Source organism: Myiozetetes cayanensis, unplaced genomic scaffold (genome assembly GCF_022539395.1).
Source record: "Myiozetetes cayanensis isolate MyiCay16 unplaced genomic scaffold, myiCay2020 scf2-11, whole genome shotgun sequence".
Classification (NCBI taxonomy): domain Eukaryota; kingdom Metazoa; phylum Chordata; class Aves; order Passeriformes; family Tyrannidae; genus Myiozetetes; species Myiozetetes cayanensis.
Window position 1 is genome coordinate 37,293,411 of NW_026087411.1, and position 20,204 is coordinate 37,313,614.

At 35.3% G+C, this 20,204-nt stretch overlaps 1 protein-coding gene across 8 annotated transcripts in view; it reads right to left on the reverse strand.

Annotated features, from left to right (window-relative positions):
• FMN2 (formin 2) overlaps window positions 1-20,204 on the reverse strand; it is a 155,826-nt gene that overhangs the window by 78,432 nt on the left and 57,190 nt on the right. For all 8 annotated transcript variants that reach the window (XM_050314237.1, XM_050314236.1, XM_050314234.1 and 5 more), the window contains one exon: window positions 10,884-10,971. In XM_050314237.1, the coding sequence (XP_050170194.1) occupies window positions 10,884-10,971 (88 nt within the window). The remainder of the gene's footprint in view (window positions 1-10,883; window positions 10,972-20,204) is intronic.

Here is a 20,204-nt window from a genome sequence, read left to right on the forward strand (position 1 = left end):
AAGCTTTCCCTGCTTATGGTTCAAGCTAGCCAGTTGTGTGTGATATCAGTATCTGCAGTAGTAGAATTAGTTAGGAAATGCTACATGGAAACTTACAGGGATTCAAAAGAATCAGGCAAAGCAAGTCCCATTCCCCTATAGTTGCTGTACAAGCAACTGTTGCAGTCACAATTCAAAATGCAAATTTTCTTGCTCAAGAATTACACACACAAAACATCCGAGAGGTTTCCTTTCAACAGTAAATATCTCTTTCCATCTGTCAGATGGTAGTATCTCACTGAAATAAAATTATACACTCTCAATTTTTTTCTCCAAATCAAATTAAAATTGTATTTTTGGCACAACAGAGAACAGTTTAGATGTAGCCTGGTATTCTACATGTCTGCCCTGTCTGATGTCTGGATAGACACCAGGGATTTCATTGTACTAAGGCACGTTAAGCCTTTCACCAAATATTCTGACGTTACAGTACTAAGGAGCTACAGATGCTAAGAAAGTGATGTAATAATCTTGTGATATTTAGTCCGTGTTTTAAGTGTGGTGCGTTTATGAAAATAATGCAAAAAGATTTTTGGCTAGGTAGATGACAGATTACACAGCCTTGCTCACTCAAATCACAATACTGTGATAGCTGAATGCAAAAGGATGCATGTTTTTGGTTTAAGTTCCATCTTTTTTTTTACACTCCAAAGTGTTTCTCAAAACACAGTATTAATTCCAGGAATAAGGGCTGGAATAGCAACAAAACCAAATGTCCATGTATGCAGAAAACCAAAATACATACAAGTGTGAGGAAAAAAAAAAATCCAATAATCAAACGTTATTTGGAACCACATATGTGTATTTATTTCAGTATCATGACTAGATTTGGCCTACTGAGTACTTTGAGATTACCAGAGGCACTCTATATTGCTTCAGTTCAATGACATCAGGCTATATTTTGTCTCTAGGTAGCTAAAGCAATCACAACGTCACTAAAATCAGAAAACACATTAAACTGAAACAGAATCTAACATCCATTGCTTGGGGAGGTTTCTTGTGAAACAGTATAACAACAGAAATAACCCTGATCTTTCATCATCGACGGATAACAGAAGAAGAGAAAGAAGAGAAATAAGCAGGAGAAATCCAGGTACTTCTTAAAGTGACAGGTGCAGAAACACCAACACACTGGCTCCAGCGTGGGAAACAGTGGCCTCTCAGACTAAAGATTTCACCGTTTTTGCAGTAGAAAACCGTAATTTCCCGACACTCTTTCTTACCCTCCCCTATCATGGATGATGAACGGACACAGAAAGCAAGTCACTGTACCTAAATCTTCTCATCCTGCTTTCTCTTCCTTACACTCGGAGCTATTCTGTAAAGGAGGCCATTCCCCGGGCGAGGAGCACACCGGGAGGCACAGCGGGCCGAAGGTGCAGGGTGGTGGCGGGGCCGGGGCTGCGCTCCGCCGGCGGCCGGGACGGCGTGTCCCGGGAAGGGGGCGCGGATGTGCCGGCATCGCGGGGCGCTGTTGCCACCTGCTGCCCGGAGCGGGGACTCGGGGCCGGTCGGGGCCGCGGGGGCTCGGCCGGGGAGGAGGCGGCGGCAGCCGAGGGGCGGGGGGGGAGCGGTGCGGGTATGGGCTGCGGGGCGAGAGTCCGCACGGCGGCCCTGGCGAGCAGAGCTCGGCGGACAGAAGGTCAGGCTGTGCCTACGGTGCGTTTCCCTGTAGTTTACAAGCGTCCTGACACCTGCGAAGGGCGGATTCGTGTTTCCTGGTGGATTCCAAACGGAACAAAGGGCGACAGTCGGTGTGACGCTAATAACGCGAGGTTGTATACGGTGCCCTAATGGGTTACAGCAGAAGAATACCGAAGGGGGCATTAGCCGGCCGAGATAAAGCAACCGGTTGTAAAAGATCTGCCGCATTCCCTACGGAGGGAGTTCACGCCTAAATAGAAAAAAACACTCTTAGTACCCTATTACAGATCACTCAAGGAGCGTCTTAATAATGACTTCTAAATAATAAAAACTGTCAGACAGTATGCAATGTAGAAAATGTATTAGCAGAAGGTTTAATCTATTATGTATATAATTTTTAGCCATCATACAGAGTCTAAATTTTAGGGTACTACAGTCAAAAAACAACTTAAAGCAACTAGGTGGATTCACCAAGAGAGGCAAAGTTACACTTGATCTACTTCTCAATAATGTACAAAACAGTTGGTGACACCAAACCAACCTTTAACGAAATTTCTTTACAGGACCAGGGAAAAAAATTTAGAAGTAACACCGTAAAATTAGATTTTACAAGCACGAATTACCTTAAAATGAGAAGATTGTTGAAAGGCTAAAAAAAGGTCAGAAGGAAGCTTACAGGCACTTCTTTAGAGGCACAGAGAAAAAAAATGTCAACAGATAAATTGAAAAACACTTTTCCCCCCTTGTCTTTTCACATCCTCAGTATTCCTACTCGTCAAAATCACATACATGGTTAAGCATAAGTGCATGGGGGACACCTGTAAATAAATGATATTATTTAAAATTGGAAATCATCCAAATAAAATAAAAAAGCAAAGTCTTGTAAGTTCAGTGTAAATTGGGCAAGAACAAAAAGGTCTAAACCCAACTTGCCAAATGCATAAAGCTAGTAATAAAACTGCTTTGAAACACATCAGATGTATGAAGCCTGACAGGAAACAGCTGGACATGCAGATAATCTGGCTGTAAAGAGAGCACAAAAGAAAGAGAATCAGAAAAGGTTAAACAAAGTATTTGTGTTAGGATTCACAACCACAGAAAAGGTCAAAGAGGTTCTCAGACAAGGTCTGTACTTCTCAAGTCGTATGCTTTGGACACTGTCTCAATTTGAACAAGTTTCAGAACACACAAACGAAAACTTTAGGAGGATGTTGGAAACTAAAAGCCAGAACAGCTTTTTTTAAACAACATACAGATAAACCAATGTAATGAGAAAGCACATAATTCTTAGCACATAATTTTGTAGTAGAAACTCCCAAGCAACAAATAAATAGTGCTGCTTTAATGGAGTGCCCACAAAGGCCCAGGTAAGAAGATCAGGTTTAGCTGAATTTGTAAAGAAACATACCTAAGGCTTCAGAAAAATTTATGCTGTGATGGTATAAGAGGAAAGGTCTGCTTTGGTAAAAAACAACAACAACAACATACACAAAAAACAAACCAAACCAACAAAACCAGAAAATAAACAAGCCAAACTTGCTTGGAAAAAATAGTAAATCAATACAGAAATGAATGATTAGTTTTCAAATTACAAATCTGTAGCAAAGAAGCCTTACTATGAACTTTGCGGGTTACTGTGCTTTTTAATGAATGTGAGGTAATAATGTCTGCAGATAGTAACACTGCTTTAAAGCTGACTACAAACACATACAAAAGGATCTCTCAAATATTCATTGTCAATACCTGTAAAGTAGATGGGAAAAAAAAAGAACCCAGACTGTGAAAGCACTGTGATGCTGTGATGCATACAAAATTAGCAACTACTGTCCCCAAAAAGACATTTTCCATAGTTCTCTGAAAAGATAAGCTCAAAAACTAGTGGCAGTGAAGGACAAACAAAATGTCAGCAACAGTACAGAAAAAAACAGAGCCCAAAAGAAGATGATGTGATACTTTGGCATAGACAGATGGTACACACAGATCTTCAAAACAGTGTGCAGAGCTAGTCACCTCACTGGCAAAACGAAGAAAGAACCATGGATGATGACAAGGAAAAATCAGAAGAACAGAAAACATGTATGGAAGTTGTTCCAAATAAACTTTTCAGTTTGGAGAAAGAGCTGCTATCAAAAAGATAAAATAGAGATCTATAAAAATTACACAATGAGTGGGCAGTGCCCCTCATCTTAGCTTTTTTATTTTTATTTTCAGATTACCTACAGAGGACACCAGGTACAAAGCTAGGTAGATCTCCATTTGATCAAAGATAACATATAGCTTTAATTACCTTTTTAAAAAAATTATAAGAAAAATACAGGTATAGGTACAGTGAATGTAAAAAAAAAGAAAAAAGAAAAAAGGGTTTCATCATGTAAGTTTTTTTAAATCCTCATTTTAACTGCCTTCTGTTTAAATTAGATTAACAGCTATATACATATAAGTGGCATTAATTTTCGAATACAAATTTTTTGTGTGTACAAATGTATTCAAATGTTACAAACACATGAACAAATCACAAGTGGATTGTTGTGGCAAGCAAACTTATCTTCTAAACCTTTCGATTTAAACAAAAAAAAGGTGTAACTGCATTATTGGAAGGTCTTAGTCAATTAATAAGTGTTCCTTAATTTTAATAATGCTAAAACCTCTGTGTAGTTCAGCATATAAGGGTATGACCAATGGAAAATATTTCCGCTATGGAAGAGAGACAAGGTGCTCTTTTTCTCCTCCCCCGCACCAGATTTTTACATGGTACTAATACTAATAGCACACATTTTGTTGCTTTTATGCTAGAATTTTGTAATCATCTCTCTTCTGAGTGAGTACACAGTACATAAATGAGAAATAACAGTACTGCTTTTTTTTTCTTTTGGGAGAACAGAACTTTCCTGATACTTTCCCCTCAAATTTTCAAAGTTAGATCAGACTTCCAAGAAGAAAATTAAACTGTTTCAACTGAAACAAGAGACAAACAATGAAGTTATATTTTCTTACAAAACTTCTCTATTAAATTACATTCATATGTTCCTAACAACAACAAAAATTTTTAATTATCCAAACTATCCAATGTGGCAATAATTAGTTTCTGCTGATTCAAATATTGTGAAAAACTCAATATAATTTTCCTAATTTAAACCCAAAAACTTAACTTCTTTAAAAAGCCTTTTGCATTACAGAAAAATGGTTTAATTCTATAAATTCGGTTTTAAGAAGCAGATCACATAAAGCATTCAGTTCCTTTCTTGACGATGAGATTATTTCTGTCCTTCATTATCTTGGTGTGTTGTACATATATTAAAAGAAAATTATACCCAAAGTTGTATTCTTCCCTTAACAACTGCTACTATTGCTTTATTGGCCTTTGGTCACTGTGAACTAAACTTCAGAAAATCTCAGAAGATAGAAAGAAGACTTTAAATACTAGGGACTACCTTTCAGGGCGTTCACCCAGAGCTCATATGGGTTTATGCCATATCCATTGGAAACCACACCTGACTCCAAGAACCTTTGTTGTCCTTCCCCCCTAACTGCATTTGGCAGGAGCAGCTGGACCAGGGCCCCAAACTCTGCTCAATACAGAACACTGTGGGCATACTAACAGCATCAAAGCAACAAAAACATCTGCAACAATACATATGTGTGGCACTCTAATTTAACTGTAGTCTGTCTTTTATAGAAGTAATTTTCTGTATTCCATTGTTTTCCTTACCAATAATTTCCCAATAGGAGATTGTAAAGTAATTATAAGCAAATAAAACTCATAAACATACAGTCTAACAGCAGGCAAAATGTAATGAATATGGATGCATAAAGCCAAGAAGAAATAGAGAAATAAGTCTGAGAATTATGGTGTGAAGTTTTGAGGAAGTGATAATTCACAAGACAGGAAAATGCAGAACCAAACCAATATTTACTTGGGGTGTCTCAGAAGAATCTAGATAGGTGTTGGGAAGGCTGTTGGAGGGAAGCTTAAACCATATTCTTTTAAATTTTTGGGTGCATACACAATATTTGATTAAGGAAAAAACCAGAAACAATTAGAGAATTTAAATTCTCAACTAATAAACCAGAAGTAACAGGTAAAGTTTCATACTTTATAATGAACCCACACTGACTGCAATGACTCTATAGATTATTCATTTAATACAGAAATACAGACTTGCCACCTGACAGAAAAATGTTCTGTAAGTCTTCCTACAGAAACTTTTTTTTTCCCCATAACTTAAATGAACAGAAAAAATTATTTTGGGAAATTCTAAAGCAATCTCAAAACTAGGATTCTTTTTTAGTATACAGCGGCCTAAGAACTTGATCTAATGCTGGTATTGTTTTGTTCCCATAACTTGTTTAAACTGTAAAATGTTGTTCAGGAAGATACTGAAATATTTGTCAAGAGTGGGTATAATGAGTTTCAAATGATTGTGCTTACACACATATATTGTTGTTAGGATAAATAATGCTCAGATCACCTCTGGACTTTCCATTAAATAAACTAATCCTGAGTTTTATTTTCCAGATACTGAGTCATTCTTTCCTGGTTGCTTTCCACATAGAGCATCTCATGAACCTAGACTACATGACAGTTGAATGTGTGAATAATTCCTGCACAGAACACTGAAATAATGCAGTGTAAGAGCCATTTTATCATCCGTCACAAGTGAAATCATTTAGTTAAACCTTTGACAAAGTCTCTTCTTGCTCATCATTTCTGTGTGGCAGTGTGAGCTGTCAAGTAAGAAAACAAAACCAAGACTTTCTCATGTTCTTTTGTCACTAATAGCTAAATACTAAGAATAAACATTTATTTTTCTTGCTAACCTTTAAAGTATGTTCACTTCCTGCACATCTGTCTTGAATTCAGGGCAGAAGATATCTTCGCTGTTCAAAGTTGTACTGCTGTATGCAGAGCAATCTCTACCACACATACAACTTCCAGTGAAATTATCTCAAATCCCAATTACAGGGTTAGTCTTTACCAGTTGGTAGGTGAATCTGCCTACACTTTCTGTGATTATGTTCCCTATTACATTCTTTTATATAATCTCATTTTTTAGTATCACTGACCAAAGAGTTAAGAGCTTTAATAAAAAGCCTCCCTTTCCCTCCTTCCCCCCCCCACCCCCGGCCAAGATATTAGAGTGGGACAGGTAGCTCCATCAAATTCTGCAGATTGCCAGTGTCTTAGAGAGGGAGAAAAATTACTTATTAAATGAGGATATGAGAAGATGGTCCAAAATTCAGAGGCAGAAATTTTCAAACTATTTCCAACAGAACCAGGGTAATCACAGTGTGGTATGCAAAACCTTACAGAAATATAGTTAGAATATTGCAGCAATACAGTGCCTAAAATGACAATCCCTATTAAAAGAAACTTTCTGAATTGGAAAAGTTTACAGACAATGTTTAAACAACAGAGAATTGTATATGTCATTTTTGACAGACTTTCACTTTCAACAGTTGTAAGGCATGTGCAGAATTAAGATGATTTTGGTGAACCAAAGATTAATTTCCATATAGGAAATAACTCCTAGATACAAATCTCAATGTGTAATAAGGGCAATATTTAGCTGCCTGAAATGCAAAATTTGCTTTTTTTCTTGGCTAACATCTTTGGTTTCATTTTTTCCTTCTATTTTTATACTCACAGAGAAGAACTTTTTGCTATTCTTACAGCACTTAATGAGTACTATAAACACAGAGGAGAATAAACTGTATCTTTATAAGCAAGGGGACTGGAGAAGTTACTGACAGTCCTATTTTCTGCAAAAGCGTTACAATTTCAAACAGTTGTTCCATTTCAAGTGCTGACAGACAGCTTGAACAAAAAGAGATATCTTATTTACAAGACATGATCCCTAAACACAGACACAGGCTTAACATGTTTTGCTATATAGGGTGTTCATTATAGATTTCTCTAAGAAATTAACTGGAATCTTTTCCTATCTCTATACACACTTTGCATCTCTGAAATGTTAAGAAAAAACCCAAAAAGATTAATGTTAAAACCCAAGTCTTTTCTCTAAGAAGAAAATCTGAACTGTAAAGGAAAAATATGTAAGAAGTGTTTGTTTGGCTTTTCTCAAACTTCGGCTGTATCATGCAGCCAAATACAGCAATATCTCCAGAGGGAACATAATACTGGATAAAGGATATTTGCGGTATAGTGAAAATACAAAAGCAAGCGAAATGCTTGGATGAAGTGTTTTGCACAGTTGATAGATGACTGCAAAAAAACACATGCATCAGTAAAACCTTTTGTGAAATCAGAGAAACCATGAGGACTCATTTTTGTACTAATAACATAGAAATGGCACTGCGACTAAAGAGATCAACATTTCTTACAGTTCTAGCCTTGATTGCATAAAATAACTGGGAGTTCTGTTAGCAAGTTGAATCTACTAAAAAACACCCCATAACAACAAAAATTAACCTACTCTAACTTAAGGCACTACTAGAAAGGCATACTAGAATTCAGAAAAAACATACTCTGATTATTACTTCTTCCACACTTTAAAAATATTTTAAGAGCAGACAGGGTCTGGGAGTTTGTCTTACTAAACATATTTTCAAAGCTAGAAGCAAACAAATGAAATTCTGCAAGTAGACACTTAAAAAGGATATCATCGAAGAAATCTGTTTAGGATGTATTACAGTATTCTGAGATCTTCCATTAAATGCCATCTGATCAAACATGCATGACAAAGTAGCTAAGTGTTCAAGATTAGTTAAGAAAATATCTTAAATGATTCACATGTTCAAGATTCCAAAACAATATTTCATCAAGGATTATTTCTTACAGATAATACTTCATCGTTGTTTTGTACCTTAAAAAGCAAATAAAAATACACCAAAACCACTAACCAAACAACAGAAAATTTACAGGACATTAAAATCAACATTTAAACACAATATGATTTAAAACTCGAAATCCTAAATTTATTAGGTGAATTAGTACCCAGCAAAATTTTTTTCCCTTCTGTTCATGTAACATTTTAAAATATTTCTAAAAGACTAGAAAAAACCCCCACAACAACACAATAACATGCAAACCAAGAAATAGAATATTACACTGCATTGAAAGTTTCTCTTTCTTTCTGGGTGCTTTTCTATGGCCAGTAAAAAACCCAAAACCAAAACCAAAAACCAATTCTTCTACAATTTGCATGAACAGTGCATACCATTATGTTTAATATAGAGAATATTTACAAGAGAGCCCATAAAGAAAGTTGCCTAGCACCCCAAACTGGGGGGTGGGAAGGGAAGGGAGAGGTTTCATTTTACTGGCTTTCAGACTTACGAAAAACCATTGCCTGTATTGTACTGAGTAAGATATGTGTAATTGTACATGTCAGCATACATCAAGCATGGCAAAACTCAAGACCACTGCTAAAACCCTGGGCTGTGGAATAAACAACACTTATCCCTTTTTTTTTTTTCTGTAATCGTTTCATGCAACTTAAATATTAATGTATAAACATGCAACTATATCAACTAAACTTTTTTTGCTAGTGCAGGCACTCTTTATCATTATCTGAATTTTTGATAGCACCTCCTTGTTAGTAGATTTGAACTGCAGCAGACAAACACTCTACTCAAAAACATGTAAAACCTTTTTATTTTTAATAAGGAAGTAAAAATAGAGACTACATAAAGGTAGAGGCTGAATCGCTTGGGAATGTGATACTGTAATTTCTGCATGGTTAGATGGTCTATGGTTAGATCACTCAGAGGGCTCTACATGGAGTGACTGATACCAAAAATACTTCTTGAGGAGATCTCTATTTTCCTTGCCCCCACCGTGCAAATTTCTTTCCTCGTCTTCACCACTTTTCCTCCATGGCTATTTTATGTTCTTTAAAAAAAAAAAAATTAGCACCAGGATCTTCCATTCATTTCCACAAATTCTGCCACCAGACAAAAGTTTTCTCATGTTTGTTCTGCACAGCAAGGGAATTAAAGAACTATTAAATTCCCCTTTGCAAAGACTTTTGGTTTTAGAAAACAGCTATTGAAAGAGGAATATACAAAATCTGCACACAGTTCTTAGATGATCATGTGTGCTTAATATTGTAATAGGATAAAGGTTAAGCATAATATTGTTTGACCCCTTCAACTACTGACATTCATGCCATGTTATTGTTAGTGTTGCATGTTAAGCAAGCAAATTTTCAATGAACTTGTGTTGGCTTTACCACAGACACAGATGTTAGGCGGACTCCTTTTTTTCATAAGGTTTTCATTATTAACTGAAACCAAGTTGAATATTTGACTGAAGGAAAGGACCATATCATTGTTTTCAGATTTTGCTCTATGACTTAACTGAACTACATCTGCCAGCTTTGGAAATACCAAGTACTTCTTGGCGCCAGTACTGGCGCCTTGCTCTATGACTACCATCTTAAGTGCTTCAGCTTTAGGAAGTCTAGTAACCATCAAAACAGTTTAATAAAAACTTAAAACTGTGATTAAGAGTTACTCACTAGCTGACAGAGCACTCTGAAATTTGCTCTATTTATGAATAATTTCACAAAATAAGCAAATCACAGTAAACTGAATGCATGGCTGTAAATATGTAGCCTAGAAAGTTCACAAGATGTTTTTGTGATTTATGAAGTCTGTGTTATACTTGAAACCACATTTATTTAATAGATAGGCTGGCACTTCACAGGATAATTCAATCTGCTTCAAATCTATCCAAAGCCTTTGGGAAACATAAGGGATGCTCTGAATATAAATGCAATTCCACTTTTCACCTTTTTGCACTACTGTCTCTTAGCATAAATGTGAAAACTATTACACTCCCCCAAAAGATCTTGCTTTATAAAAAATGTTGTTGAAGATGAAAGAACTCCACAGTTTGTGCTAGCCTAAATATAGGAACTATTTTATAAAACAAATAAATTAAACATTATAATTCAGTTTTCTGGATATGTCCTAAGGCTATCTGAATTAAAATAAGCAACATATCACTCTTTCTTCCTCAGAAAGAGCAAAATTCAAAGTGTCTTTATTATATACCACTTATATAACAGAAGCTCAAAGGAGAAAGTAAATGTCAGAGCAAACTATTTTCAGAAAAAAAATTGAGTATATAAAAGGTCTCATATTAATTTATCTTACATATCAAAAGATATAAATCATTACCATTTCCAGATTATCAATTATTTGATCTGAGAATTATCAGTAGTTAATTCACTTACCATGCTGAATGTCCCTCATGTCTAAATGAAGGCTAGACATTAATATTCCAACAGCTTGAGATCTTTTGTTACTTAACAACTTGACAACCTGCCAAAAGAAACCCAACTATTATCACCGATCTGCAGGAAAATGTACAAGATATTTTGCATTACTAATGACAAATTCAAGAAATAATACTTTGTATTACACACATCTAAAAATGAGGAATTTTATTATTTTAAAAGTTTTCTTCTGCTGTATAATCCATTACAAGTGTAATTAACTGTGTCACCTAGCTGAATTTAATCCTAAAGTGTCACTGTACAGGTTCCCCCAATCTTTCTCCTTCATTAGAACACACACTTTCAACTTCGCACTGATGTTATTAAGTGTATGAAACACACTGTCAAATAAAAAAATTCCAACTGTGTCTATCTTAGAATTGCTTTGGTTTCCAAAACCACACAATGATTTCCATCTTTGATGTAAGTTAAAACTGTGAGAATTTGTATTTTATTTGGATGTTTGACGTAGTAGGCGCCAATATGAATTTTATTTAAAAATCAAAATAACCACGTACACATTGGGGTTTTCTTTGATCACTTTAAGGAATATAAAAGGTCACAAAGCCTATTTGTTTGCAAAATAAAAAAATACAAAAAAATCAAGCCATCAAAACATCTTGCTTTAGGGAGTTAAAATCGGCGATCAAAATAGACTTGTACATGCTGGTTTTGCAAGCGTAAAAGCAACCATTAATTCACAGATTGTCTTCCATAGAGTTCTAAGCTGTTGGAATTCAATTTGATGTAAATTTTATATCATTGATAGGAGAAGTAAGTAATTCCAGAAAAGGGCTCTTATCTGTAAAATGATGTGATTCAAGATTAAGTATTTTTCAATGTATGGATACAACCATTACATAGAAGAAAGAGGTTAATATTTAATCTACTTGGGTGCTGAGTTTATACTAAACACACTGAAGAAAACCTTTGTGAGTAACTTGGAGGAAAAAAGAAAAGCCAGACAATTAGAACTGTAAGTTCAAGTTCTTTTTACATTGCAGTCAGGAAGCATACACATACTTTTTCAAGTTACACAGTTCCTGTCTTAGCACCAACAGGCTGCTTTATCTACAGCTCCACTGACAGAATTATTTAGAAATTATTAGTAGAAAGAAATTAAAGTAGAATTAATTTACCCAGAGTAAAGAATTGTCATGATCCAATTCACATCTTAAAAAGCAGAAGACTGCCTAGAAGATGTTTGCCCTTTGGTTCACTGATTCATCGCCTACTTTGATTCACTTAAATTTTCAGACACAGGTTTCTGCACTGATATTTGAGCAGTAGAAGGGAAGAAAAAGCCTGATCCAGAACTATGCCCCTGGAACTGCTTAGGAAAGGAAACTTGAGAAACTCACAGTACTTACAGTATAGGCTTTCTGAGGATGTGGTTAGCTGGCCAATTGTTTTATTTTATTTTTTCTCTCTTAAACCTTCATAACCATTGATTATGAAGATATTTCATCTCTTTTCCTCACACAGGCCAAACTAGCTACAGTGAAGTGAAAATACAGCTGTAGTAGCCCAGAAGATAAGGGGTATATGTCTCAAACAGCAACAGCCGGATAGCTGTATGTGGTAATAACACGCTGTGAGAAGTAACAGGATGTGGCTGGAGAAGGGAGCCATACAGAGGTAGGGCAGCAGTTTTCTGGGACAAACGTCCTTGTTTTGGCTCCTAGAGATAAGCACAACACAGTACAGCGAAAATGCAGGAATGAGGTCAAGAAAAGGCCATGGACCGAAAAGGCCATGGACCATAAAGCCCACTCAGTAGTGGGAGATCAAGATGACCAAAGACCCCTGAAGCCCTCTGACCCATTTCCACAAAGGTCTGTGCATGATAAATAATTTGCATAGAAAGCGAGAAACTCATCAATAAATAGGTACACCCACAAAGCTCAGACACACGTGCCTCAGGAGCCTGGACACCCCATTAGCTGGATCAACACTGGAACTAGGACTGGTGATCTTTCTTTCTTCGTCTCACCCTCTCTATAATCTCTCTCACTCTCTTTCACCCTATCCCTTTATTCAAAACCCACCACTGTACGCTTATACTAAAGGGACTAGCATACCAATTTCAGTGACAAGTTTACTAATAAAACTTTATAAACTTTTGCAGACCTTCTGACTTCCATCATTCCTTTTTGACCACCAGCATCTGTGCACCTGCATGTCCCTTTTGGGATGGAATGCCCCAACAGCAAAAATACTGCTCGTTAACTGAAAATTTTAACATTAGAAAAAAAGTGTGTCGTAACTGTCATTAACAAGCTTAAAGACCTAAATTCAAGGCATGGCTATTGACACCATCTGTCAGAAATTAGTAGAAATTCCTATGCAATTGTCTGATCCAGGTAATATACTATTAGGAATTTAAAACTAAAGTTGAATGGACTGATGTAGCAGAGGATAGTCATATTTTTCTGAATTCAAAGAGGAAACTAATGTAATTCAGAAAAATATAATTAGGATCTCCTGCACTAGCCTTCTAATAGGCTATAATCCCTTTTTTAAATGGAACATAAATTTCAATTAAGCCTGGAAGTCAGATAAAGCTTGGTCAAAAAATATGTGATTTTCTTGTAAAAAGAAGCTTTTGTTGATTTACTTCTTTGCAGCTATAAAAAGTTTACAAAATAGAGTAGATCTTGGGTAGCAAGGTAGGGATCAAATTTTTCTAACAACTACATTGCAAAGTATGTCTATTAACAATGAAACAAGTATTTTGTATTCTAGCAGGAAAAAAAAGTGCATACAAAATTTACAAAAACCAGAATCCCTTTAACTGATACTGCTATCAAACCATACTTGCAGAAAAGGCAGAGCAACACAAAGACACAATGTGGTATGTCACTTAGCAAAAGTTAAATTTCTCATTAAAGCTGTGTACTCAAACAACACTGAAAAAACTGAGGTCAATATGGAAGATGTTGGGGAAACTGTTGATTCTAGCTCTCATTGTTATTGCTTAAGTCTGAAACATCTCATGTTAATAACATAACTTAAGCTTGCTGGTGTCAACATAAAGTGAGAGTCCTTTACTGTCTTTATTTTGAACAAGAAAACTATCCCAAAGCTGACAAACAAAGTGAATTAAAAATCAAATGCAAACCCATTGCAAAAGTCCCATTAGAAAGTAACAAGTCACACAAACTAGCAAGAGTGTGTACATTTCTTGTCACTCATATTCTGCAAAAACAAAGTAGAAATGGAACTGATGCAGGATGCTATGTTGTCCAGGAGTAAAATAAAACAAAAGAAGAAAACTGAGAATACAATAGTTTTATTAAATGATCTTCCCCAAAACAATGTTGCAACCGCATTCAGGTGTGAACCTACCTAGGACCAAGCTTCCTTTCCAAAGGAAGCAGAACTACACTGCTCTCTCTTGGAGACCCAAAGAGCAAGAATGAGTTGGAGTGTGTTCTTGTGAATCTCCCACTTCTAATGGTGTCAGCACCCATGTACTATTACATTCACTTCAAATTTTGAAATCAGAGTTTCTATCCCTGATCGGCAACTTAAAGCTCAGACAGCAACCAAGATCAGGTCTATAAATACAACAAGGAGACCAGCATCAGAGAAAAAAGAATCAAATAAGTTGATATGCTGTTATAATGCAGGCTAGAACATGATTCCTGTTCATGCTATAGGACCAGATTTTGTGATCTAGTAAATCCCTTCAAGTCCTCTGCTCTAAAAGGAATCTGGTTTAAAAGTTAGCAGGAAAAAACCTGCTTTTTCTGAAAGTGAGCTGATGGACAGGAGAAATTATTTGCTGAGTGCCACATTTTGCCAGTAATAAGAAGGAAAACAACAAAAAACCTAAAAAGAATTCTCCCCCTGAAGAATAAGTTATCTTTGCTACAAAATTCTGAACCACGACAGCGTGTAAAGAGCTCCAAAGAGCACGACTATCAGGTGAATAGGAGCAGAACATCAACAGATAGAGTTTTTACATGGCAGCTACCAGTTTTTTCTGGTTTTATTTAAAATCTAGAGTTTATGTCAACTTTTATATTGATCTCTATTAGTCAGTTCATTCCCATTTCAGTCAGTTGTGTGAATACTGTAGTTTGCACCAATAAAATGGTTGTAACAATGCAACACAACACTAATTTAGAAAATATGAATATTAGCATAAATACCTTAAGCAATTCCCACATTTAAAAATAAAACAAAACAAATCAGCTGCATAATCTGGGCCTACAGGCTGCAGACAAGTGACGCCATTTAAAGGCAGAACAACAAAAGTTTGATAAATCCAATCTCTACAAGATCTAAAGCCTCAGACACAATACATAGTTCATTTTTAGACTGGATTCTGGAACTCTGCTTTAAACAAAAAAATAAATTAAAAGGAAGCTAGAGATGTTATCTGCAGCTTGAAGTCTAGGACAAACTTTCTAATTGTTTAGTAGTCCTCATTGTTGAGCAGTAAACAAACTACATGCCAAATTTGTTCCCAATTGTTTAACACAAGCAAATACAGTCAAAAAGATATTTAGTGAAAGGTAATGCAAGACACATGTTTGATGAGAACCCTGAAGCAATAATATGAAGATTCTCTTTCCCTGTAATAATATTTAGCTAATCCATGGAATTTTGCAATGATTCTTGCTTTCTGTTTCTGGCTTTAACTGCCAGCATTAAGCAAAATTATCCCAAAGCTCTCACTGTTTAAGAAAATCTACTGCATATTATGAGAAGGCACATGCACAAAACTCCACTTTACAAAGGCCTATTGGTTGTAACTATTACAGAGAGGAGACAGAAACCCCAAAGTTCCAAATAAGGTGTTAAGAGACAGGATCAAGGCAGTAGTGAAGTCTCCTCAATATGTATTGTGACAAGAAGTCTTTTCTGCAGACTCAAGTATATTCCGGGTATAAAGTGGGCAATCACAGAACTGGACCCATCACATCTTTCCCATGTATATCCTTGTCTTCTTACAGGTAAACAGAATATTGTACTCTTACAGGTGGGGGATTTTGTGTGTGTGGTGGTTTTTTGTTAATTTTTGTTTATCATTTTTTTAAAGATAAAGCAGAAAATAACTTCTGGCTGGTAATGGCAATTGTGAGAGTGGAAACAGGGTCTACTTCAAGTAGTGGGGTCACTTTGGCACAATAGGAGACCAAACACTTTTCCTTAATACCTACAAAAAAACAAAGTCCCAAAGCGAACACCCAGTCCTGACTGTCACACCGTATATCCATGTTGATGGCACATAATGATTAAACTGAACTAAACATTTAACACAGAATATCAACTATAAACCATAATTTTCATCACCTCTCTGTTTGCTACCCTAAACAAAACTCTGTAAATCCCCCCACAAACTAGCTGGTTTCTTTCCCCACTAAAGATTCTCATGATCTATAAGGCAATACCTAAAGTTTCAAAGTTCTCTTTGTCATATAGTTCTAGATGCAAGTTGTTGACAGGTTGTGCAAATTAGTGTAGTCAAGCAGCTGTGTCTGCAATCTGATGCTTGAGGGTAAAGATTAAACATAATATTTACTTTTCATTCATTTTCTCAATTACCCTACTGTGCTGTTTCATAAATAAAGCTTTTACCAATGTGGATGAGAAACAGTTCATGCCCTTTGGTGCTGTTTTATCACTAAAATAGCATCGTTTGAAATTGTTATTGTAAAACTATTGCTGTACAAGTGGTCTTTTACTAAGAGATATCTACCCTAGCTAATATTTGTTATTTATGATATTTATAATCATATTTATAATATTTGTTATTTAGGTGGAAAAATTGCTTAGATTGCTTACATTCAGACATACACTAGTAAGTTAGATAAGTATTGTGTCCCTCAACTATAGCTATTCCTTCTTGCATCAGCTAAGGGACCAGGATATGAAAAAATGTATATTTTTAGATCTTATGCTTGTAACTGCCAAAATGTCTCTGTGGATTAGTAATGCAAATGAACATGCAAATGCTATAATAGAAATTCTAAAAAAAAAAAATAAAAACAAAACCCCAAAAAGTTAAATTTTCTTAGAAATTGTATAAACCCAGAATTTTTATGAATGGTCTGAAATGCACTCAGCAGGCAATTTTTGCACCCTTACTGCTATGAACAATTTTGTCACTGTGTACTTAAATTAGGCATGCAATTGCACACATTTTTTGAAAATTCTTTCAAAACCTATTGCATACCCAAACACATCTGAAATCAATAGTCTTAATTAATATACAAAAAGTTAGCTTTTCAATTCAGGGAGACAGACATGTTAAAGGAGTGCCCTTAAGAAAGGGCAAAGAATGCAAAAAAAAAAAAGTTCCTAAAACCAAAAAACTCCCAAAGAAAGATGAGAATTACTGTATTTAGTAGGAGAGACCAACACCAAACAAGCAAAAAACCCATGCTGTAAAAATTTTAGTGTTCCCACTCTTAAAGGCAGACATATGGTTACAGTCAAAAGTATGGTAATATTCAGTATACCAACTGTGAATAATCTAACAACATTTTGTACTTGCTGTTTCACAGAATACATTGAGCTGGAAGGCACCCATCAAAATCATCATGTCCAACTCCTTCAGTTTGTACTGAAGTCAGTACTCAGTAACAAATATAGTCATAAGGAAACATCTGAAAAATTAATACTTCTCTACAAATTAAAAAATACTAAAAAATTAATCCTAAAACCCTGATTTTCATGCTGACAGTAAAAACTGTTTAACTTGTGAGTTAGGATCTGACAGTAATACAGACAACTAAATTCACATTTAAGTTAGACAGTTATTTTTTCAACTAAATCATCATGACCACTTACTAGTTTCTAGGTGAAACACATTCAGTCTTTATGCACTAATTCTGAAACAATCTGAGATTGCTTGATCAGAGTTTAAAAACTACTGTAATAAAAATGCTGCTTCTTGCCTCTTTAGCACAATCAGTGTGGACAGCTGCATCTCAGTCAATCCAACCCAAAGTCTATTTTTATTTTAACAAACTTTCAAAAAGACCTTCCACTGTAGAGGTCTTCCAAAGCACTGAGAAACATGAGACCTTTTTCAGACACTGTACATGGCTTCTCTGGTTAAGAAATGAACATAACTTTTCTTGTCCATACAGAACCCATAAGCTGCAGCAATATCTAAGACAGGTTGCTACACAGAGAAACCCGCAGAACTCACAAGATGAGTTTGCAAGATTGTCAGATGCCAATGTGTTTGGTTTTAAACTTGCAAACACATGGTCCAAAAAAAACCCAAAAAACCAACAAAAAAACCACAAACAAACAAAAAAACCCACCAAAACAACAACAACAAACAAAACAAACAAAAAACCACACACAAAAAAAAAAAACCAAAAAAGCAGGATGGAAACAAGAATTAGAAATGCATAATGAATTTGGCTAGTATAGGACATCAAACTATAAAGCTTGAATGGATACAGAGATTTTAAACAAATATATATATATATATGCACACACACATATATATGCATGCAGTCAGGTAAAACTGTTTACAACAAGGAGAACTTTGTTGATGCAGTTTCAAAACAAATAATATAATAACAAAACATACAGTAAACCTTATAAAGAAGAGAATGAGAGGTAGGACCAGACCGCATTGTACAGCATCCCACAAAATATAGTGAGATATTATTTAATTTCATAAATAACTTCATGGCATTATTAATTATTTGCTTGTATAAATAAAATAAAAGTCCTCTAAAGTTTCTATCTGTGGGGGTAGCAGAACCCCATGTCCCTGGAAAGTGCGAAAAATTGTGGCAAATTGTTGTGCCATTGACACTCATAAAAGGTCAATAAGTGTGGATACAAAAACTCCTTAAAGTGTCTCTACTGTTTGCAGAGGGAATAAACCATTTTTTAAAATAAACTTATGTTTCCCTTTATGTCAGTCTTTGTAAATGAATAAACATGAATAAACTTTTATCTGTTAAATCAATAAGGCATTTACCTAATTTGCCAATTTATACTTATGTGGCATTTTATTCCTAGATGTATTCTATTACCACAGCTTCATGTTCAACGTAAAAATTCAAAAATCCTAAAATCATTAACTAAACTGTTTTATTGATACATCTTTTTTGTATCTAAGGCTTTTGAAACTGAATGAACTTTTAGTAACCTATTATTTATTTTCTGGAGTGGAAGGGGGAATTTAAAATCTTAATGTTAATAGATTAATAATGGACTATCCACATGAGAATATCTAACTTTTTTTTCAGTTACATGATAGATTATAAACACATGGTCTGTGATTGAAAAGTTCATTGCAGTTACATGTATAATATTTTCCAAAACTGCAGTTAGAGGACTATTGGTAAAGCTTCTAAAACGACTGTTCAAAGGTTAGGAAAGTAATCTGTGCAAGTCAGCTCAGCCCATTCTGTATCCTTATTATGCTGACAATGATATCAAGATTTTTGGAGTATGTACCATTTTTCCACTGAACCCATTCAATGTAAACTAGCCAGTGCTCACCATGCAAACAGATTTTTGATATTGCATTTGCCAACATTCTTGAGTATGTGGTCTTAATCACAAGACTACCCTTTTTCTTCCTACTTCAATAATTACATGTTTTTTAAGTGCTGCAACAACTGCTACAAAGCATATTTTTTTTACACAGGTAACAGCCTAATTTAATAAGTAATCATTATGAACTGTGCTTATTCCACACAATCCATTCTAGCTACAGAAAGCATCCGATGAAAAAGACTATCCAGCCACGTAACCATAACTAGTACTGTAACTACATGGCACAGCTGAACAGGACACTCCAAGAGTGAGTTTTACCCTCTGCTTGGGTCAAAGATTACAGGTTTGATGAGATCCACTATTTGCTGAAAGGACAACCAGGTCAAGGACACCTTAGTCCCCCAAAAAGTTTCTGAGAGAAATTATTTTTGGTAGAATAAGAGGTGACATAATCACCCCTATTATGCTCTGTATTTTCAGCTGTCAGATCTCAGTTCTTCGCTCCTTCCCCAGTTACTTATCTTGATCTTCCTTTGCCTCCCTCCTCTTGGCCCCTGTTCTCCAACCTACCAGTACAAAGTTGGAAAACAAATCTTCAGGATTATACCCAAAGTCTCTCCTAAGCTAAAGGAGAAGACGTAGAGATGCAAAATTCAAGAAACCCTTCATACAACTGGTAAATTTTTTATTTTATATATATATATTTAATATATATAATATATATTATAATATAATTATATATATACACACACACATATATATATATAAATAATTACATACCTGGTAATTTTTTTT